Source organism: Mirounga angustirostris, unplaced genomic scaffold (assembly GCF_029215605.1).
Source record: "Mirounga angustirostris isolate CCGP_5_RB_7025 unplaced genomic scaffold, mMirAng1.0.hap1 SCAF_6, whole genome shotgun sequence".
NCBI classification, from domain to species: domain Eukaryota; kingdom Metazoa; phylum Chordata; class Mammalia; order Carnivora; family Phocidae; genus Mirounga; species Mirounga angustirostris.
The window spans coordinates 147,363,618-147,386,197 of NW_026991714.1; the positions used below are offsets into that span (position 1 = coordinate 147,363,618).

Here is a 22,580-nt window from a genome sequence, read left to right on the forward strand (position 1 = left end):
TGCTCCGTCTGAAGGCAGAGCTGAAAGAGCCAGGGTTTCCAAAGCCAACAGGATGTGGAGGGCACGACAGCCTGAAAAGTTTGTCACATGTGACTCGTTTGCTAAGAAGTATTTGCCAGGTGGCTCGATGCGCCTGGCAGCCCAGCTGGGGGTTCGCTGCCTTTAGGGAGCGCAGGGTCCAGAAGGGAGGCAGGTACCATCACATCAGATGTGATGAATGCCGTGAAGGGAAAGACCCAGGGCGCACAATGTTTTTGGGTAATGACTGTCAACAGTAAGTTTTCTCTTTCTTTTAAATATTTATAATGTACAGTAAAATGCATGCTTCTGAAATATACAGCTTGATGAACTTGTACACATGTGTGCAGCTGTGAGCCACCACCCGGATCCATCTGTGTAATGCTCCAGGCCCCAGAAGGTTCTCACGCCCCTTCCTGGTCAGCAGTCCTCTCCCCTCCCCAGGTAACTACTGTTCTGATTTCCCGCCAGTGGATTAGCTTTCCCACTTTGAGGTGTTCCTCACAGCAAGTGAGCTTCCTCACTTCACTCCTTCTTATGGCGGAGTAATGTTCCATCATATGTCGAGACCACATCTGACATACCTGTTCATCAGCTGATGGACACTTGGGTTGTTTCCAGTTTTCGGCTCTTGTGTAGAATGCTGCTGTGAACATTTGTGTACACATCTTTGGTGGACATGTATTTTTAATTGTCTTGGATATATGACTAGCTGTGGAATTTCTGGGTCATAGGGTGACTTCATGTTAAACTTTTTAAGGAATGAGCAGCCGTTTTTGAAGATTGGATAAAAATATGTAAGGAAATGGGGCATCTGGGTGGCTCAGTTGGTTAAGTATCCAACTCTTGATCTCAGTTCAGGTCTTGATCTCAAGGTTGTGAGTTCGAGCCCCGCATTGGGCTCCATGCTGTGTGTGGAGCCTACTTAAAAAAAAATATGTAGGTGCACTTGGGTGGCTTAGTCAGTTGAGTGTCCGACTCTTGGTTTCGGCTCAGGTCATGATCTCGAGGTCGTGGCTCGAGCCCCGCATCGGGCTCCATGCTCAGTGTGGAGTCTGCTTCAGATGCTTTCTCCCTCTCCCTCCTCCTCTGCCCCTCCCCCCAAGCATGCTCTCTCTTTTTCTCTCAAGTAATAAATAAATAAAATCTTAAAATGATATGTAAGGAAAAGACTAAATTTATTCACTTCCATTCAAGAAACTTGCCAAATAACATGCCAAGATCTGAACCTTGTCACTGGTGACAGAGGCCAGCTCATCAGTGAGACCGAAGAACTCTTCAGTGGAAGTGTTTTTATGGTGTTTTTACACTGAGACATTCACTCCTTTAACCTGCGCTCACGGGCCGGCCACTTGGTGCCAGCACCCGACGCGCTGGGCGTGTGAGAGGCGTGAGTCCTGCCTCGAGGGCCGCACGATCGATGACGGGTGATAGGGATGCTAAGTAGGCAGGTCGTATTGTGGGTGAAGAGACGAGGGAGCCTCCTGACAATGAACGGGGTGTAGGTGCTGCACTAACACACGGGGTCACGTGAGACTCGAACAAAGCCTTGGAGGAGAAGGTGGGGGCCGTGCAGATTGCTGGGGAAGGAACGGCCCGGAGCAGGGTGGCTGGGGCAGAGAGAAGGAACAGAAGCATCAGCCGGTGGGAGAGGGGTCACGGCCTTGCAGGCCTTCCGAAGGCTTTCGATTTCATTCTGCAGAGATGGCCCATGTCAGGGTTTGGCACAAGGGAAAGGTATGGTCTGACTTCAGGTTTTAAAGGGGTCCCTCTGCTGCTTTGTTGGGTAAGATGGGGGGGGGTGAGGATAGAAGCAGGGAGACCAGGTAGGCGGCTTCTGCAGTCACATCATGGCGAGGTGGTGGTCACTGGCACAAAGCAGCATAAGGATGTAAAGAAACGCTGTTCTAATAACGCAGAAGTGCTTCCACTGCCAAGCGATGTCACCTCATTGTCACCTTCCTGGAGACAATCCTCTCTCTTACAGTTTGACGTCCGTCCTCCTGGACTCTTTTATGTGCATACTTTTTTCCTTTAATGGGATCATACCCTGATAAAGCTCAGTAGTCCTGCTTCCCCCACCAGAATACCCCGGTGTCTGTGTCGACACACAGGGAGCCCCTTCTCCGTCTTGCAGCTCACGCATGTAGGACGCACTCACACTGTTGTCTGTTTAACGATTCCCAGACTGGTAGACGGTGCTGTTTCGAGCATTCCCCTATTTTAGACAGTGTTGCAGTGAAAATTCCCATGCTAACATATGTGTGTGTGTTTTTAAAAATAAACTTTTTATTTTGGTATAATTTCATAGCTCCAGAAAAGTTACCAAGATGGCAGTGAGTTCCCGTCTGCTCTTCACCCTTTTCTTCCCTGGTTAACACCTTAGGTTTCTGTGGTCCCTTATCACAACTAATGAACGGCCATGGTGCATATATTGGTTTATTTTGTATAAAGTCTAAACTTCATGGGCATTTTACCACAAACATGTTTTTGTGTATTCATTTGATTGTTTATTTTTTAATTTTTTTCAAAGATTTATTTATTTATTTTAGAGAGAGAGAGTGAGTGCGCGCATGCACGCATGAATGTGGAGGGGCAGAGGCAGAGGGAGAGAGAATCTCAAGCAGACTCCATGCTGAGCGTGGAGCCTGATGCGACGCTTAGTCTCGTGACCGTGAGATCGCGACCTGAGCCGAAACCAAGAGTCAGACAAGTGCTTAACTGACTGCACCACCCGGGCGCCCCTGATTCTTTAAAATAAATACCCCGAAGTGGAATTGTCGGGTCAGAGGGAACATTTATTTATTTATTTATTTAGATTTTATTTATTTGAGAGCGAGAGCTAGAGAGCGAGCACAAGCCGCGGGAGGGGAGGGGTAGAGGAGAGAGGGAGAAGCAGGAGCCCAATCCGGGGCTCGATCCCAGGACCCCGGAATCATGACCCGAGCCACTTAACCGACTGAGCCACCCAGGCGCCAGGTCAGAGAGAACATTTAGAGGTGCAAGGTGAAGAGGTCCCAGCTGCCAGTCTTGCAGCAATTAGAGACAGGATGGAGCCAGGCAGCTTCCCCACACCACACCTGGGACACAGAAGATTCCACGTTCCCAAACTGTGATTGCCTGTCCCTGAGACTGGGCAGGTCTGAGTTTATGTTCGAGGACTGGGAAATGGAAAGCCACCCTCAGGGCCTCCAGGCACAGGGGCCCCAGGCCCACAGCTCCGCTAACCCTGCGGTCACCGTGCTGTGCCTGTCCAAGAACACGCCAGGCTCGGGCTCGGCCACGCCAGTGCCCAGTGCCTTGGGAGTGGTGTCTGGTTGTGCCGGGCGTGGAGCAGGTGACTAGCAGCTGGCTCTTCCTCACGCCTCTGTGAGTCCCCAGAACTTCACACACGGAGAGCCTGGCTCGGAGGACTGACGGGGGTTTATCGGCTTTAAACTTGACAAGGTGTCCTGTGTGCAGAGGGGTGGGTACGTCTGGACTGTGGAAAGCCCTAAAGCTCCAGATTCACAGGGACTGACCCGGGCATCGGTGCTGTCCCAGGGGCACAACCAGAGTCCTGAAGAGTCTGGGCCGAGGGAGGGGAGTGAGCCCCGTTCAGTGAGCCCCTGGGCTGGCCCCAGGGGTGCAGCATGTGAGGTGGACCCTGGAAGATGAGAGGGAGGATGCGTGGAGACAGGAGCAGGGAGGGCACGGAAGGCAGGGGAGGGAAGGGTGTGGGCAGAGGTGCGGAGGTGCGAGACAGGGGTCTGTTATCTTGAAGTACTAAGGATAGATTCCCGTGTTTCACCGGCTGAGGCCACGTGTCTTCTCATGGCCTCAAAGTGTGAGGAAACTTACGGGGCTTCTTCCGTCTCCCTGCTGTCCCCGCCCCTTGCTGGTCTCCAGATGTCACAGGCTTCAGGACTTGGCTTAGGCCCACTGCTCTCCTTCTCCATTCTCGCCCCCCAGGTGACCCACACAGGCCTTAAACCCAGCTTCCCAGACCTCTGCTTCTAGTAGCCTCCTGATCTCTGCCCTCGCCCATCATTAGACATCTCCAGCCTGGCAGGTTCCAGACAGAGCCCACTGGAAGTGTAAGCAGAAACAGGATATTTGCATGGCCTTAACATGCCAAAGACTCAGCAGTCACAAAGGGAAAAATAGGAAGTTTACAGTGGAGGATCTGGTAGATTGAACCTTAGCCTAGTGATCAAGGTTAATGGCACTTACGTGCTCCTGAATGTGCCCTTCTCAGGGCACCTCAGCCCTGTGTGTCCTTCCCCGTGAAGCACGGGAAAACCTCAGATGTCACCACGTTGAGGTGGGAATTGCAGGCAGGGACTTGAACATGTGCCCATAGCATGCTTCCTCACAGTCGCCAAGAGGTGGAAGCTGTCCATCAGCTGGTGAAGGGATAAGCACAATGTGGTCCGTCTTGATGATGGCAAATCATTCAGCACGAAGTTCTGACACCGGCTGTGACACGGATGAACCCAAAAGACGTTACGCCGGGTGAAATAGGCAGATGCGAAAGGACAAACATTGTAGTATTCCACTTAGGAGGGAGTCCGAAAGCCAGAATAGGCAAATTTGTGGAGAAAGAACGTAGGCTGGCCGTTGCCAGGGGCTGGGGCGGGGGATGGGATGTTATTGCTTCCCGGGGACAGACTTTGTGTCTGGGGTGATGAAGAAGTCGTCGAACGAGTTGGTGGTGATGGTGACACAGCATCGTGAATGAAGTTAATGCCACTGAAGCGTACACTTAAAAATGGTTAAAACGGCAAATGTTACGTTCTATTTATTGTACCACAGTTTAGAAAAATTAATACATAATATACCCAAAACCACTGAGTTGTCTGCTTTCGGTAGGTGAAGTGTATGGTATGTGAGTCATATCTCAAGAGATCGGTTATAAACACACACAGTGAGGAACATTGTACAAAATGGTCACTGTATTCTCAGGAACGTTTCCTCCTTCCCTTCATTCTGTTCAGACACCATGTATCAGTCAGCTCTAGCTGCTGAAACAAAACAGTACAGACCGGGGCTGAAACACCGGACATTTATTTTCTCACAGTTCTGGAGGCTGGACTTCCAAGATCAAGAGGTCGGCCTCTGTGGGGTAAAAGATGAAGACGGGGGGCTGGCCCTTGTGTCCACCTTGTCCCTGCGTCCCTGACCCCTCCCGTGTCACCTGCCTTGGGGTGTGGGGGCCGTGTCCTATTCCTCCACACCCACACCCTGGCCGCTGAAGGCCTTGTGTGCATGGAAGAGTGAGTCCGGGTTCCACCCTGTGGCATGGTGGGTGTGAGCGGGAGTGGTGGCCAGGGCAGGACAGCCAGGGCAGGGGGAGGTGGGGGCGGCCGGCTGGCCCACCGAGAGGCTCGTGCCCCTTGGGTGTTGTGGTGACGTTAGCCGTCAGCAGTTCCTAAAACGGGGGCACGAGCTGAAAGCAAGCGTGGATCTCAGCTGCATCGGTCACTCCTCTGTGGTCCAGAGCACTCAGGCCTGGTTTTCTTAATCGCTTTGTTCTCTGAACACCCAGGGTTTTGATTATTAGCTGTCGAGGATGACTTCATGTGGAGATTTTACTGCCTAATGGAGTGCACACATATTTAAAAAAGAAAAAAAAAAAAACCTGGCAGGACAAGAGTAAAAATACAGCTTTCCCAGAAATATATTTAAAGAAAAAAACCCATTAAGAACCCAGAAGAACACAAAGCGCTAGTGTGAAGTGTGAGGTAGTGAGGGAATTCGGGGGCATGCTTGGGCCACAGTGGTTGGCCCAGATCCCCCCCGTGTCCTGCCCCCAAGGTTCCCTGCCAGAAACACAGGGTGCAGGGGTCTTCTGCATGCTTCTGCAAGCCAGGGATGGCAGGAGGACCAGGAAGAGCTCCAGGGTGAGGTCCCACATGGGGCGCTGGCGGTCAGTGTCCATGCTGCCGAGGGAGACCCCACCATCCCTGCTCCCTCCTTCCCTAGCCTCTGCCTCCCCCCCATCTGGCCCGTGCCTGGGTGGGCTGCTGAACCCGGCCCTGTGTCAGGGTGACTAGGCTGTTGATCGCTGCCCTGAGCTGTCAGGTGCGTTGCCCCATCCACGCAACAACCTCTAAAGGATTCAGAGCAGGAACCATTACTTGGATCCTGAGGATGGGAAGATTAATACTAGTGCCCATTGAGCACTCACTGGTGTTAGGCCTGATGCCAACTCATTTAATCACTACTAGGAAGTAGGTGCCATTATCGTCCCCACTTTAGAGCTGGGAGAATAAGGCCCCGAGAGGTGCGAACTCGCCCAGCTCTGTGGTTGACCAGGAGATGAACCAGGTGCTCCTGGCCGTCAGGTTCCAGGCCCCGAGGACCAGAGCCAGGGCGGCTCCCCAAGCTCCAGCTAGCTAGAGATGGGCTGTCCCCTGGACCCACGCCAGCCTCCTGGGCACAGGGGGCGCGTCCATCCTCAGCCCACCCATGTGGCCTTGTTCCCCATCTAAACTTTTCTTTGAAGCAAGACATGCCCTGGAATGAGCCCACCCTGCGATTTTATTGATCCAAAGAAAAAAGTTAATTAGGTTTGTAAACTGTCACTCTTGACACTTTCCAGAGGGCCTGCCTCCAGCTTCCAGGGCCCCCGGGGAGGCCGGGGCCTGAGGCAGGCGGTAGGCAGGCTTGCCTGTGTCTGCCCCGCATACCTCCCTCTTCAGATGAGGCCAGGTGGCCTTCGAGGCCTGGCCTGGCCCTGCCTTCCCCACCTCACAACGTGGTGCCATGGCCACCTCCCCACCCCACACGTGTGCACGCGCCTGCACACACCTCTGTTCCTGACTCCCTTCTCTGCAGACAGCTCGGCCTCTCTCAAAGCCCCTTGCATGCTGTGAGTAGCTTTCTAACTCCCATGTGGTGATTCGTGCATGTGTGTCCCCCCACCCACTCCCGGGCTGTGAGCCCCCTGAGGTGAGGCCATACCATCATGGTCACCAACGTCCCCACACCGGCCCAGCCAGGGAAGCTGGCAGAGGGAATGCTAATGCCACCAGGATTCGGTGGGTCAGGCCATTCGTCTTTTGCCCCTGCTGCTCTTTCCAGAGGCTGCCCGAGCCTTCCGCGGTGCCCGGCCTCCCATGGCAGTCACTCTTGGCTTGCACACTGTGGTTTGGACCTTTGGAAGAAGAGCCTTTTGCATCATCTATCTTTGGCCACACCCATGTCAGCCTGCTTGGAGGGCCCCTTCGAGGCCCAGAGAGGTTTCTAGTAAAGGAGATTGCATGGAAAAGGGTTTTCCTGGGCTAGTAATCTGGGGAAAGCTGGTTGCTTTAGGCTAACGCGGACGGCCCCAGTGCTGAAACACGTCCTCCCGAAGGCCTTCCAGACACTGTCGTTGGGTCTCCGCCTCTTTAAGGCAGGTCTGCCCCGTGCTTATCCTAAGTACACACGTGTCCCGGCTGGCTGAGCGGACCCCAGAATCCCTCTTTCTACGAGCATCTCACGGCACCAGGGTTTGGCGTGCGTTTTGCAGAAGGAACTCCCGCTCGGGGCAGCGCTGCCACCACCAAGGGACTGGCGAGTGTGAGTCACTGCCACCTCTGGATGGAAACAGCTACTGGAAAGGTAGAAGAATCGTAGCCCTGAACGCCTTCCAGTTTCCCTCAGTTGCGTTCATGCGACATGGCAGCAACAGGGAAAATCGCACATAGGACCTATTTATTTAGAGGCCTGGCCAGCTCCTGGAAAGGAGCCTTTCAGGCTTGGCCAGGAAGGCGGCCAGAGTCGCGTTACAGCATCTCAATGTATGGCTGTCCTGCAGCTCGCATTCCAGTCTCCCGTTGATGGACGGGTAGATGGTTTCCAATTTTTGCATGATTATAAATCATACTGTGCTGAACGGTGTTGGCAAAGCCTTCTTGTGCAAATGTGCTAGGTTTTCTTTGGGACAATTTTCCCCCCACTTGCCTGGTCATAGCATCACTGTGGAGAGCTGGTTAAATACACATCTTACCAGATCTGCCCTGGCTGGTCTGACTTTAGAGCCGGGAATCTTTGATTTCTTTCAACAAAACTTCAGTGATTCCTGTTATCGGGGAAGGTTAGCACGCCCTGACTCAGAAGCAGGGGAGCTGGCTCGGAGTGAACCAGCTTTCACAGTTTACTAGCTGGATATTGCCGGCCACTCCACAGTGGATGTGCCCATTTCTGTCCCCTCCAGCAGTGGAAAAGAACCCTATTTTCCCACATCCTTGCCAGTTCTTGGTACTGTTAAGTTTTTCAAAAGCTTTTCCAAATCTGGAGTATGTGTAATAATATCTCATTTTAATATAAACAGCACTCCCTGTACTTTTCGTGTGGTTGAGCTCTTTTTCAAATGTTTCATAACCGTTCAAGGTTCCCTTTGTGGATTATCTATTCATATCCTTCGTACACTTTACTATGGAATGCTTGTCACTTTTAAAATTAGTTGACTCCCGGGGCGCCTGGGTGGCTCAGTCGGTTGAGCGTCTGACTCTTGGTTTCAGCTCAAGTCATGATCTCGGGGTCGTGAGATCGAGCCCCGCATCGGCTCCTCCCTCCATGTGGAGTCCGCATAGGATTCTCTCTCCCTCTCCCCACCCCCCCGCTCTCAAATCAATAAATAAATCTAAAAAAAAATTACAGTTGGCCCTTGAAAAACACAGGTTTGAACTGCGTGGGTCCACTTATATGCATGATCACTTTATTATATAAATACAGTATATAACATGTATGACACGTACAAAATGAGTCAGCCAACTGTTTATGTTATTGGTAAGGCTTCCAGTCAACAGTGGGCTATTTTGCGGGAGTCAGAAGTTACACATGGATTTCCGACTGCTGGGAGGTCCTAACCCCCACGTTCAAGAGTCAAGTGTAGTTTGTAACAGTTCTTAATACATTCTTCTCCTGCTCCTTTGTCAGTTATTTGTGTTGCAAATATTTACGCTCCCTCTGTGGTTTGTATTTTTTTTAAAGATTTATTTATTTGAGAGAGAGTACGAGCTGGGGGAGGGACAGAAAGAGAGAGAGAAGCAGACTCCCCACGGAGCAGGGAGCCCAATGTGGGGTTCAATCCAAGGACCCCGAGATGATGACCTGAGCGGAAGGCAGACAGTTTACCAACTGAGCCACCTAGGACCCCTGTGGTTTGTATTTTTACTTAGTTTATGGTGTCTTACTGAATGAAAGTTTTAAATTGAAATATGCGTTTTGTGTCTTGTCCAAGACATCTTCCCCTCCCCATCGTTAGAAAAATACTCTTCTGCATTCTCCTCCAGGAGTTTGAAAGTTTTGCTTGGCACATTCAGGTTCTAAATCTACTTGAATTTGACTGGTGTGCATGGCATGAGGTAGGGATCTGACTGTATTGTCTATACGGTAACCAGTGGCTATTCAAACACCTCATTTCAGTCACCACCCTTTCCCCCACCGACTTGGAATGCTCCCTCTGTTGTGTGTCAGCTTTCCATCTTTGCTCTTATCAGTCCCTTTAAATGTGTTTTTTTTAAAAATAAACAGCTTTATTGAGGTAGAATCTATAATCACATAGTTTACCCATTTAAAATCTATAATTTGAGAGTTTTTAGTATGTACAGTCACCATCACCATCGGTCAATTTTGGAACATTTGCATCACCTCTAAAAGAACTGTGTATACCACCCTCCCCATCTAGCTACCCACCCCATCTCCCCAGCCCAAAGCCACCACTAATCTACTCTCTGTCCCCTGTAGGTTTCCCTATTCTGGACATTTCGTATGAATGGAACAATGTGAAAAGTGGTCTTTTTTTACTGGCTTCTTTCACTTGGGTATATACCTCAGAGTGGAATTGGTGGGTCATTTAGTAACTAATTTTAGTCATTTGAGGACCTGCCAGACTGTTTTCCAAAGCAGCCACACCATTTTACATTCCCACCAGCAGTGTATGAAGGTCCTGATCTCTCTATATCCTCACCTGCACTTGTGATCATCGGACTTTTTGATTCCAGCCGTCTTAGTGGGTGGGGAAGTGATATCATTGTGGTTTTGATTTGCAGTTCCCCTCCCTTTGACAAATCTGAGGCCATGAAGACTTACCTCTGTGTGTTCTTCTAAGAATTTGATGTTTTTAGCTCTTCCATTTAGAGCTTTGAGCCATTTTTTAAAACTGATAAGCATATTTTATTAAGCATATATTTTGTTCCAGCTACTGTTAAGCATATACAGATGATTTTATCTATCGCATAACATGGTCCTAAAAAGTCATTTCCATGGCAGTCACATTTTTACAAATGGGAAACCAAGTTTTAGGTATATCGACTTAACTAACCACAATCACAAAACATCATAGGTGAAAAAGTTCAGTTTCCAATTCAGGTCTTTCTGGTGCCAAAAGCCCTTGGTGCTTTTTTTTTTTTTTTTTTTTAACATATAATGTATTATTAGTTTCAGAGGTATAGGCTGTGATTCATCAGTCTTCTGTAATACCCAGTGCTCATTACAACACATACCCTCCCCATTGCCCATCACCCAGCTGCCCCACCCCCGCACCCACTGCCCTCTGGCAACCCTGTTTGTTTCCTATGATTAAGAGTCTCTTATGGTTTGTCTCCCTCTCTGATTTCATCTTGTTTTATTTTTCCCTCTCTTCCCCTATGATCCTCTGTTTTGTTTCTTAAATTCAACATATGAGATCATATGATAATCATCTTTCTCTGATTGACTTATTTCGCTTAGCATAATACCCTCTAGTTCCATCCACATTGTTGCAAATGGCAAGATATCATTCTTTTTGATGGCTGAGTAATATTCCATTGTATGTATATACCACATCTTTAGCCATTCATCTGTTGATGGACATCTAGGCTCTTGCCATAGTTTGGCTATTGTGGACATTGCTGTTATGAACAATGGGGTGCACGTACCCCTTTGGATCCCTACATTTGTATCTTTGGGGTAAATACCCAGTAGTGCAATTGCTGGGTCATGGGGTAGCTCTATTTTCAACTTTTTGAGGAACCTCCCTACTGTTTTCCAGAGTGGCTGCACCAGCTTGCATTCCCACCAACAGTGTAGGAGGGTTCCCCTTTCTCCGCATCCCCGCCAACATCTGTCGTTTCCTGACTTGTTAATTTTAGCCATTCTGACTGGTGTGAGGTGGTATCCAGTCGTGGTTTTGATTTGGATTTCCCTGCTGCCGAGCGATGCTGAGCACTTTTTCATGTGTCTGTTGGCCAGATCTTTGAGCCATTTTGCGTTTATGTTTGCCTATGGTGTGAGGTAAGGGTCCAGTTTTATTCTTTTGCACGTGGTGATGCCGTCATCATGGTGCAGGCAGGAGAGAGGCCACGGCCCTCCTGTGGACCTCCACCTTGCTAATACTGATTTTAATGACTCAAAAATTTTTATAAATCGAAGGTTTGCTCATTTCAACAGACCTTCGCTGGATGAACAGTAATTAGGTTTTATTGTCATTATCTTGGAAATTGCCCTGCCGTGCATCTGTGAACATGGGCTTACGTATATGTGAGCATATAAATCATTGTCTCAGGGAATTGTTTTTACCTAAGAGGAACTTGGAGGATTATCATGGTCAAGTGGTGTGCTTTAAATGTAACAACTAGCTCTTTGGAGGGAAGGGAAAGAAGCCCTGATGGGTAGCGCTCGCCACTTTCCATGGCATAAATACTCCCAGCAAGGCTGATTTCAAGCCACCAAAGCGAGCTCACGGAGCGTGGGGTTGGGGGGAGATGCGTGGTCAGTCCACACCAGCTCCCACACACCGCCAAGTGCACCCCATTGCATTTTTGTTCCGAAAAAGAAACTGGCCCCACAACTCTTTCTGGGGCAAAACTGGTCTCTGTCAGCAACATCCTCATCAGCTGGTTTCGTCCCCAGTGCTTGTTTGTGGTGGTGCTGCCTGGTGGCCCTGGGAGAGGAGAGGAGGCTTGGGAGTCTGATCTTTGAGGGAACCAAGAAGCAAAGCGGTTTCTGAGTGGGCTGTAGGGCAGGCACAAGAAGGCAGAAAGAGCAAAGAAGTCCCAATCCCGTAGGAAATGCCACCAGCAGGAGCATTCTCTAGGCTCTGAGCCCTGCACTGCCCACGTCAGATCCACTTAGAGATTCTTAGAGGGAGGGGAAGCCAGGTCTGGAGAACAGCCCAAGGAGTTCAGAAACCTCCAGGTTCGGGGGGCGTCTGGATGGTGCAGTTGGTTAAGCATCTGACTCTTTTGATTTCAGCTCAGGTCATGAGCTCAGGGGTGTGAGATCGAGCCCGGTGTCGGGCTCTGCACTGGGTGGGGAACCTGCATAAGATTCTTTCTCTCCCTCAGCTTCTCCCCTTCTCCCTCTCTAAAAAAAGAAGAGAGAAACAGAATAAAAAAGAAAAAGAAATCTCCAGGTTCAGGAGATCTGCCCGCAGCCACACATCTCTGCTCCTAACCTCTGAACCCTGGTTCCCGCCAGCAGTTCCCCTAAGACGCAGCGCCAGCCGGAGCTCATATCAGAGCTGGTACGCCGGCTGCCCGTTCCAGCCGTCATTCCTCGCTCTGGGGCACAGAGCAGCCCCAGCAGCGCCTTGGAGGCTTTGCAAGGACTCCCAGACCGCCCTCCCCTCAGCCCTCCTCACTTGGGACTCAGAGTGGGGAGGTGGGTCCAGGGTGCGGTGGGAGCCTGGCCGGGCGGGGGACCCTGGGCACAGGGGAGGGGTCCCCACGGAAGAGTAAGGCTGCCCCCAACTCAGTACGCCACGGCAGGGGCTCAGCGAGCAGCCTGCCCTGTCATTTTGACCAAGATCACCCTTCCTTCTCACCTCAGCTCCTGTCACTTCACCTTCTGCTCTCGATTCTGTGAATACTTCTCTCACCCCGTTCGATTCAGTCCTTTCTCCGTCCCTCCCATCAACTCTGAGGCCGGGGGGCCCCTGACAGCGACGTGACGAGACAGGCCCCAGGCCCTACCGTGCCCTGCCTCCTCCCAGTCACCACGGTCCCTCCACTCGGCTCCGTGCCCTCTGCTCTAGCTCTTTATTCTCCAGGGTGGCTGGAACACACCCTGAGTTTAGAACAAGAAAAGCCAAGAAACATGTGCTGGGACGTCGGGGGCTGGCCCTGACCTCACAAGTGTCTGCAGCTCAAGTGTGCCGACCAGGGGGGCTGGCTCTGGGCCTCTGTCACCATGGGCATCCCAAACCCGTGGGCCACCCCTCTGGCCTGCCAGCCACAAGAGGAGGTCTCGCTGCCCACTGCCCCTTCCCAGCAAACCATGCTCACAGGAAGAGAAGATACGACCCACTGAATGGCCGTTTGTTGAGGTGTAGGGGCTCCGTGCGTTCTCAGTCCACATGGAGTCCACATGCAGGCCGAGTTAGCCTGGGCCTCGCCTCCGAGGTGACCGTGGATTCTGGCCCACCTGAAGCATTGCTCTGCAGAGCAGCAAGCTACGCTTTTTAATTAAAAAAACAAGTTTTTGCCAGTGTTTGCACAAAAATATCCATATTGGTGGGTTCTTGCTCCTCAGGACCTGCTCTGACAGCTTGCAGGGGACAAGTTTGCCTTCCGAGGGGGGAGCATTGGAACATGCCCAGTGTCTATCTTGTCCCTTGGGGGGCCCTGGAGGGCACAGGGGCTGGCCCACATAGTGCATGTGCTCTAGGAGCTGAGGAAGGAAGAGCAAAGGGTCGGCAAAACCAGATGCTCGTTTTCTTGACCAGCTGTGTTGCCAGCAAAATGTGGTTCTTCATAACCATGGTGGAGCATCCGTAAGTCCCGGTTTCCTCCCAGCAGTGCAGCTAACGAGGACTCTGAAATGATCTCATGGTGTCCCTCCACCAAACCTTGGAGGACGGCCCCTAGTCTACAAGAACCGTGTAGACTTCTGCCGAGCCTGTGTAGACCCTGGCAAACCGTGTCCCTGGGCCGCAGGTTTACGAGCAGCGTCTGGGGCAGTGTGTGCAGGAGGAGCATCTGTCGGGGTTACCAGGGGCTACCCAAGGCAGCCCGGTGGGTGGAGCGGAGTCTGGGTTGTGTGTGGCAGGCGCCTTTTCCTGCGTAAAGCAGCTCAGAGCTGAGAGATGGCGCCTCCTCGGGGCCCGTGGGCTTCCGGCCTGCATCCCAGGCCCTGACGCTTTTTCCGCTCCATTCACGAAAGCTCCAGCTGCTGGATTGAGCTGTGCCCACCACTCTGGCTTCCAAGCTGCCCCCAAAGTTGAAGGCCAGTCCGAAAAGATTAAAACTTGGCTCCCAAAAGGTGATGGGGGCTCAGCCGTGGAGCAGCTCCGGCCCGGTTCACAGCCCGTGTGTCCACGGCAGGACTGCAAACGAGAGACGGTGTGGACAGCCGCCCGAGGGCTCAGCGTGACCGCTCCGTCCAGGGCCTGGTGTGCAGGGAGGAGCTGGGCCGCCAGTTGATGCGAGAACCCCACTCTGGAGGCCACGGTGCTGCAGGGCTCACCCCTCTGCAACTTCAGTGTCCGCCGGGGACTGGCCCCCCACGATTCCCAGGTGCTGGGCTAACGACATGGAGCGAGGCCTTTTCCTGACCATCCCGGACAGCCCTGTTGGCCGTCCTGCATCTCTGGCCACACCCGTGCATCCCCATGGGCAGCCCAGGCCTCAGCGGCAGAGCTGACGTCAGGCTCTTGGTGCCCCCGGGAACCCTGGGGCTGCAGCGCCTTGATGTGCGGGCCCCCTGCGTGCACGGACTCTCCAGCGCCCGGCTTGGCTTTGAATGGGTTCATTCTTCCCGACCCTGCCTCGGCGTGCCTGGCCGCCATTTCTTCAGGCTGGCGGTGCTCGGAAGCTGGCCGCTGCCAAATCCAGTTGTTTGGCTTAATGTTTCAAGGCCAAGTCCTTTCAGGAAAGCTCTCTCCACCCCCACCCTCCCCTTTAGAGAAATAGATGTGCGATTGATTGGCTTTGCAGGGTTTTAATCCATCGTTCTCTGCAGAGAATGGCGTGAACAGCTCATGCGTTCGTTCACATCCCATTGTCCCTCTCTCCTTCCAAATGCCCACGGAATGGCAGTGGGAGAGTGTGGAATAGGAACATTTCGAGGCTGGGGGTACAGAGCAAGCACTGGCTGAGGTCTGTGCAGAGGAAAGTGCCACGGGCTGCCAGAGAGTGACAGTGCCCATGGGTGGCCACGGGGAAATGCTGGCACCTTCCGCACAGGGTTTGCTGCAGCTGGACATCCTTGCTGGCACTCCTCTCTCTGCCTGTGATGTTTTCAAAGGCCTGGCTTAATAATCCATCTCTGTATGTGTACGCCCACCTCTTCCCCACGGTGGGAGGGGCAGCGCCATGCCGGCTCTGGACTTGGCCTCTTCTTGTCTTTCCTGGTGTGAGGGCATGAAGGGCACACTGTCAGGGGTCTATCTTGAGCTCCGAAGACACCATCAGAGCCAAGAGAATTTTCCTGGCTCCCAATTCTGAGCCTGTCCCGTCCGCCTGGAGCTGCATGATGGGCCCGTCCCAGCAGAGGCGCCCGGCGATGCCCAGATGAGGGACGGGGGGAGACATTGGACCCAGAGACAGAGGGGGTCTGGAGCCCAGCACTGCCACTTACCTGCTCTGGGACCAAGGGAGTTTACAGCCCCTTTTCTGAGCCTGCTCCCTCATCCATAAAACAAAGGCTAGATCATAATACGGTGCAGATGGAGGACAGAATGGGTTCCTAGCATGGGCTGTGCCCCATAACGTTAGGGAAGGGACTGTGGTTTTAGCACATGCTGTTGCCCGCCTCTTGGAAGGAAGCAGGATCCCTGTCCCAGATAGAAAAGATCTCACCCATCACCCTGCTTTCATGAAGTTTCTGCAGGAAAGCTTGAGGCATTCCTATCTCCATGGCTGTCTGCACGGGGAACACAGAGCAGCCTCCAGGGTGTGGAGGGAGGGGGCAGAGTTTGCAGAATACAGCCAAGGGGAGGGTGGGCTGGGTGTTATCATCAGGGCTATTTGGGGGTCCAGGCTTGTTCATTAGAGAGGAGGTAGGGCAGGAGGGTCGCCCCCCCCCCCCATGCCTGACCATCAGGGCGCATCCTCTTAGTATCCTAGCATGCTAGCATGTCCTGAGTGTCTAGTTGGGATGGGAGCTTAGAGGGAGAAAAGACAAAACCCTGGGCCCCAGATGGAGGAGTCCGTACCACCCCCAGGGGGAGAGGTGGGGAGGCAGGACTCCTGGACTGGCAGCCTGACTCCCACCCTGCTGTCCCCAGGTTTGTCTGGGAAGCCAGGGCTCCAGATAGCACAGGTGTGCAGTGTCAGCTGTAGGACCAAGTCCAGTGTGGAAACTGAGGCCCAGATAGGTGGAAGGGATTTGCCCAACACCACACAGCCAGGCTTTGCAGGCATGGAAACTGAGGCAGTATCTCATGAGGCCAGCCCTCAAGGGGTCTGCACCTGGGAGCGAGGGGGGGTGCTCTCCACTCAGATTACCCATTAGAAGCACTTGGGGAGATTAGACCACCCAGCTCCCAGGCCACACCCCGGACCAACCAAGTGAAAAAAACCTCTGGGGTAGGGTTCAGGCATCAGCATTTCTAGTTGGTCTTTCTGAACAACCAGCTGTTTGTTTCAATGATATTCTCTATTTTTCTGTTTTCAGTTCATTGCTCTCTGCTCTAATCTTTTATGAATTCTTCCCTCTGTTTGCCTTGGGTTTATTTTGCTCTTCTTTCTCTAGTTTCTTAAGGTGGGAGCATAGATGAGGGGTTTGAGACTTTCCTCTTTCGTCTCTAATGACATGAGCATGCTGCAGTGGCTGCAGAGCTATGAGTTTCCCTCTGGGTCCTGCTTTAGCAGCACCCCACAGCTTTGACACCAGGTGGTGCTGCTGAGCAGCGGGGTTTGAGAACCAGCGTCCTCATCTCGTGTGGCTCTGGGCCTCCCCACCGGGAGCTGAGAGCATGTCCCAGTCCACTCTCCAGGGTCGTGAGGAGGAAACTGTGTGTGGCCTGCTGAAGAACTTTGTTTCGGGATGATTTAAGACACCGGCGGGCCATCTGTGCTGCTCTCGCCTTCCCCCACCTCGTTGCACACACTGGGGAAGTTAGTTCTCAAGTTTAAAGATTTTATTTATTTATTTGACAGAGAGAGACATAGCGAGAGCAGGAACACAAGCAGGGGGAGTGGGAGAGGGAGAAGCAGGCTTCCCGCGGAGCAGGGAGCCCGATGTGGGGCTCGATCCCAGGACCCTGGGATCATGACCTGAGCTGAAGGCAGATGCTTAACGACTGAGCCACCCAGGTGCCCCAGTTCTCAAGTTTATATGGAAAACAAGTGAATAGCAGGCCTCTGGGGGCGGGAGCGAGGAGAGAACCAGACGGGCCTTACCTGGTGCTGGAACAGTATGGAACGGTAGGGTGCCCGCATGCGCCCAGGCCGAGGGGCCAGTGAGGGACGGTGTTCCTGCACGTGCCAGGCCCTGTTCCTGGTGTCTGGTGCCTGGGAAAGAATGGTATCATGGATGGCATGCAGGGCCCTGCTTCCCACTGGAACTTCAGCCCACACAGCACCCTGAGGAGGCGGTCCTGGTTCCCTCCTCCCACCCGTCACCAGACGGACGGCTGCCTGTTCTGGCATCCTGGCATGCCCAAGCCCTTCCAACACACTGAACCTTGGGCTCGAGCCCTGAAAGCCTCTGGTGGGGAACCGAGGCAGCGAGGCTGTTAGGGGCAAGTTGGGTCACTGGGCCATTCCCAGAACTTGGGGAAAACCCTGGCCCAGAATCCCAAGCCTACCTGGCTGCCCGCGTCCTGGTTCCCCCTCTCTGGGCCTCAGTTTCCCCATCTGCAGAGAGGACAGCATCCCCCCGAGGATCACTGAGTAAATGCAGCGGAAGGTCACCGCCATCCCCACCCACAGCCCGAGATGGTGGATGGGACCCTGCTGGAGCTGCTTCCAGAGCTTTCCGGAGGCTACAGGGCAGGCTTGTTTGGGGCTGGTTTATGGCTTCCCTGTAAATCGTGGGACAGGACCGGGGTCTGAAGAAAATCAGAAGCAGTGTTGATTAAATGTTCTGGAGGAGCAGCTTGTCTGCCTGCCTGGGGATGGAACGGACGAAAACAAGATTTCATCTAGGAATCGTCCAGGGCACGGCGGCCCGCCAGGAGCCAGGGCAGCTTGGACTGGGTCCCTGCATGCACAATTGGCCCACTGTGGGGCGTGCTGCCCTGGCAGGCTGGCATCCCCCCGGGCCGGAATGAATGGCCCCCTCTTCGGGCGGCTTTGACCATTTACGAGGTGCCGTCTGGACTGTGATGAATCCGAGGTGGCATCCGTCAACTTTTCGGGGAACCTGGCTGGGGAGGAAGGTGCTAAGTAAATAGGGGGAGGGGCACTGGCCTCCTTGCTGGGTCACTCTAGGCCCTTCGTTTCTGTGCCTTGGTTTCCCCATCTGTATGGAGGAATTGATGAAGAGACCCCGAGCCCATCCCTAGCCCCCATGTCGTAAGTACGGGCAGGAGAGAGAGGGTCCTGGGAAGAAGGGAGCCCAGGGACCCCCTTCTGCTCGGGGCTTTGCCATGTGGGTGGCAGGCAGACAGCCTGGGCACCCAGAGCCAGGCTCCACTGTCTAGAAGGACACCCTCCTCATCTTGGGTGCAGTCTGGCTGGGCCGTCTTGGGCCAGCATCTTTTCCTTCCTGGGCCTCGATTTCCTCACCAGAAAAAGGAGGCGTTGTGCCCTAAAGTGCCTCCAGCTTTGGGGGCTCGTTTGCTCCTCTCTCTGGTTGTGTTTCGTCCAGCAGGTTCAGGGAAGGTGCTGTACTGGAGTCAGAACCGGGATCCAAGTCCCAGCCCTGGCCACGTGACCTGAAGCAAACCCCTTGTTCCCGTGCCCTTCTCTCCGGGGGATGAGATACGAAGTCTGGGCGGGTATGCATGAGGTGCCACATGGTTATGCTGGGCAGACCCGTGGGACTCTCCATCCTGAGGGTGCTGGGTTTGGGCCTGTCCAACACCCACCCGATGGCTGGCAGCCGGGCAGAGGGGCCACTGGAGGACCAGCCCGGGGGTGATCGCCGGCAGCATTTGGGGTTCCCCCCGGGGTTACCTTAGCGCACCTGGACAGGCCCCTGCTCTGTAATGAACTGATAACGCTCTGCAGAGCAGGTGGCATTGGCCTTGCTTGACCAGGTGCTTGGCCCCGGGGACAGGGCTGGTCTGGACTGTCATCCCCATGGCTGGCGAGCCCTGGGTCCAGGCGGGGTCGCTGTGCCTCTCGTGCCTGTCTGGGCTGGAGCATCATCTCGACTTTCCAGCCTTATTAACACCTCTGGTGAAGCAGCGGTGAGCCGAAACGAAAGACTGTTTTTACTATTATGTGCATTATTAGGATAGCATTACTGCAGCCTCCAGGGGAACTTGAAAGACAAAAGGCTCTGTCTCTGATCCCTCCACGCTTAGACAGCTGTTTATCTCAGGTTTCCGGCCAGCTCCCCGCTGCATCCGAGGGCACGGGCATGCATAACCCTCTGGTCTTCTGCTTCCCCTTCCTCCTGCCTGTGCCCACGGCTCTGGGTCTTCCACGGAGCAGAGAGAGCAGACGAGGCTTCCGCTCTGCCCCACGCTTGGGCATTTGGACTGGTTCTTTCTCTGTTGTAAGTACTCTGTCACACACGTCTCTGAAAGTACTTTTTCCCTCCATTCAGCAAACTTTTATTAAAGACTTGCCCACGTGCCCGACTCTGTAAGAGGTCTCTTTAGAATTAAATCTTCAGGAAAGATTTCCAGGAATGGGGTTAAAGAACAGAATTCTTTTTAGCGATCTCCACATCTACAGCAGACGACCCCCAGCAGGAGCACTGTCCGCTTGGCATCTGCGGGGAGGAGGGCGGCGAAGGAGAGCGTGTGGCACAGTGTGCGAGGACAAAGGGAAGAGCCACGCGGCCGCGGCAGGATCACGTGCAGGACAGGGAGGCCGTCCCAGAGGCAGGGGTGCCGCTGCTGAGCCCCACCCCTCAGGGGACAGTCCTCATGAATCAGCAGGTCAGTTTGAAACCAACGAGCAGCCCCTCTGGAGGGTTCCTTGATGCCCCCTCCGGATGATCTGGTCCTTTTCCTGCTGCGTGGTTTCCCGTCTGTGAGGGCCAACTGCACCACTGCCTCGCACCCCCACCCCCCGAGTGCTCACGCTAAGTACCACCGGTCAACCCGCCCGGCACTGTCCCAGAGCCCACTGCTCACCCACGTGCCTCGCACACATCATCCACCATCGTATTCAGTCCTCACAGCAGGGGAGGTCACCTGCTTGGGCGGGATGCGGGCCCTGGCCCCCCAGGTCCAGAGCCTGTGGGCAGAACGCTGCAGCCAGGGGCCCTCCCATCAGGACCCCTGGCGACCTCCGTGAGGACCGGGAGGCTATCGTTCTCTCCCTTTGCACGTGAGGAGCTCACACTCCGAGCTCGGTGGCAGGTGGGAGCCAGGCCCGCAGCGCCCTGCTCCCTGCCTGGCACGGCGTGTCCTTTCCCAGCTCCAGGACATAAGCTGGCACGGGGAGCTGGTCGTGAGTGAGCGGGCGGCAGTTTGTCCTCCAGGGGCCCCTGATTATGGTGAGTAAGGGACAGGCCGTGAATGCAGGACCGCCCGCCAGAGCCCACTTCGGCGCTCAGTGCCCAGCATTACAGTGTTTCAGTTACGGTCTCATCGAATGGGGCCAGCTGCCTCTTGAGGACAGAGCCAGTCCTCTCTCCGTGTGATGGTCTCAGGTTGGCCTTTGGAGGGACTTCTTGAGCACACTGGGGCCCAGGCACTGGAGACGGATCCACTCAGCCCATGTCCGTGCAGGCCCTGGGCCAGGCTGGGTGGATGAGGGCAGACGGCAGCCTGCCAGGGAGGGGAGTGACTGGCGCACCGCCCCCCGGGGTGGGACGGCGGGGGATATCTTCAGAGACCTGTTCTGTGCAGGATCAGGACTGAACAACAATATCCCAGCATGGGTCTCATTAAACACAGGCTCCAAAACTCTGCTTGGTTCCCAGGACCTCTGCCGGCTTGTCTACACTGCAGCAGCCTGGCCCCGGCCCGCCTCCCCTGTCCCACCTGTCCCAGGCCAGCATCCACCCGTCCTCTGTCGGCCCCTGAGATCAGCCGTCCATCCACAAACTGGAGAGAGGGGTTAGAGGGCCAGGAGCCTCCGCTCGTCTTACAAGTGGAGACTCCAAAGTCCAGAGAGAAGGGACTTCCCTGAACAAGGGGTGGCTGGGGCGACCTGGGGAGCAAGTGGGAGCTAGTTTGGAGAAACCTGGGCTGAACAGTCCAGTGACCCGCTGTGCAGGTGCTGGGAGGTCAGGGGAGCAGGTGGAGCCGGTCCTGGCCCCAGCCCGTAACAGGCTCCTTGGAGTGTGACAGCCAGGAGTCTGTTCATTTGGGAAGGATGACCTCTGAGTTTCTGCAGACAGCCTGCTGGAGCCTCACTGCCCTCACGTAGGGCAGGGATAAGACCTTCCTGGTCTGTGCTGCGAAGAAGGGCATCCCTCCTGAACCATCAGTGGCTCCCATGTAACCTTCAGGTCTTCCCCCTTTGCTTTGGCTGCCGGAGAACTCAAAGCCGCAGTTTTTGGCTCTAGTTCCCAGGCCTGTGGTATGGGTATTTCCCTCCTTCTTCACTGTGGTTTCTGAACCATCTCTCTGACTTCCCCTGGCTGTCTTAGGAGAACCATCGCTGTGTGCCTTTCTGAGCTAACTGAGACCCTTAAAAAAAAGCCAGCTCTGTCTCATCCGCGTTGTTCTCTGTAGCAGGAGCCTGTTGTGTGTTTCATTGTCTGACTGGATCACATCCTGCCGCTGGTGGACAGACCCTGGGGTGGTTCCCAGTTTGGGATCATTGTGAACAGAGCTGGGGGGACGTCCCTGTTTCCATCTCTCAGGGAACCAGAGGCTCATGGCCACGGGGCACATGCCCAGGATGGGCTCACCGGGTCACGCGGTATTCACGGGTTTCCAGTTAAGAGATATCTGCCAAGCGGGTTTTTTCCAGAGGGCCGCGCCGTGGGCCCTCCCGCCAGCCACGGGGGAGAGTTCCTGTTGCTCGCGTCCTGCCCGCCTCAGCATCCTTCCCTCCGGCCGTTCGGTGGGCGGGGGGGGGGTGTTCTGCTCCAACTGGCTCACGACGCTGAGCCCCTCTCCGCATGCATTGTGGCCAGTGTAGACCTGGCTTGTGAAGTGCCAATTTTTAACCCTGTGTAGGTGGAACACGCACCAAGGCTGGTAAGTCAGAGGTCCCACGCGTGTCCCTGGAAGACCGTGGGGTTCATGAAACCGCATCTCTGAGGTCACGTACTTTCCCACACGTTGGACCCTAAGCAGCACCTGGGGAGGGGTGGCGGCCTGGCTCCTCCCCGACTTCGGAGACTCTGCTCCCAGGCTGACAGACCAGGGCAGAGTTTGGGGCCGAGCCTTGCTCTGCCACGTGAGCACCGGGCAACTTCCTTGACCCATCCTGAGCCTCAGGCTTCATGTATCCGGGGGGCATAACAGTGCCACCTCCCGGATTAGCTGGAGGAAGTGCCCGCGTGGGGCCCCCCTCACAGCAGCCCTCCGTCAACAACAAGGTCCCCGGGCCGGCCACCTGGGTCTGTACATGGTGATGGAAATGACACTA

General features: G+C 54.3%; 1 protein-coding gene across 4 annotated transcripts in view; it reads left to right on the forward strand.

Annotated features, from left to right (window-relative positions):
* Positions 1–22,580, forward strand: part of LHPP (phospholysine phosphohistidine inorganic pyrophosphate phosphatase) — a 122,117-nt gene that overhangs the window by 87,788 nt on the left and 11,749 nt on the right. Inside the window, exons 7-8 of one of the 4 annotated variants that reach the window (XM_064595414.1) lie at positions 18,724–18,853; positions 19,402–20,136. The exons of 2 other annotated variants lie outside the window; for them this stretch is intronic. In XM_064595414.1, coding sequence (XP_064451484.1) covers positions 18,724–18,835 — 112 coding nt within the window. In that variant the 3' untranslated portion in view covers positions 18,836–18,853; positions 19,402–20,136. Of the gene's footprint in view, positions 1–18,723; positions 20,393–22,580 lie in introns of those variants that run through there. One more of the 4 variants, XM_064595413.1, reaches the window with a different exon arrangement.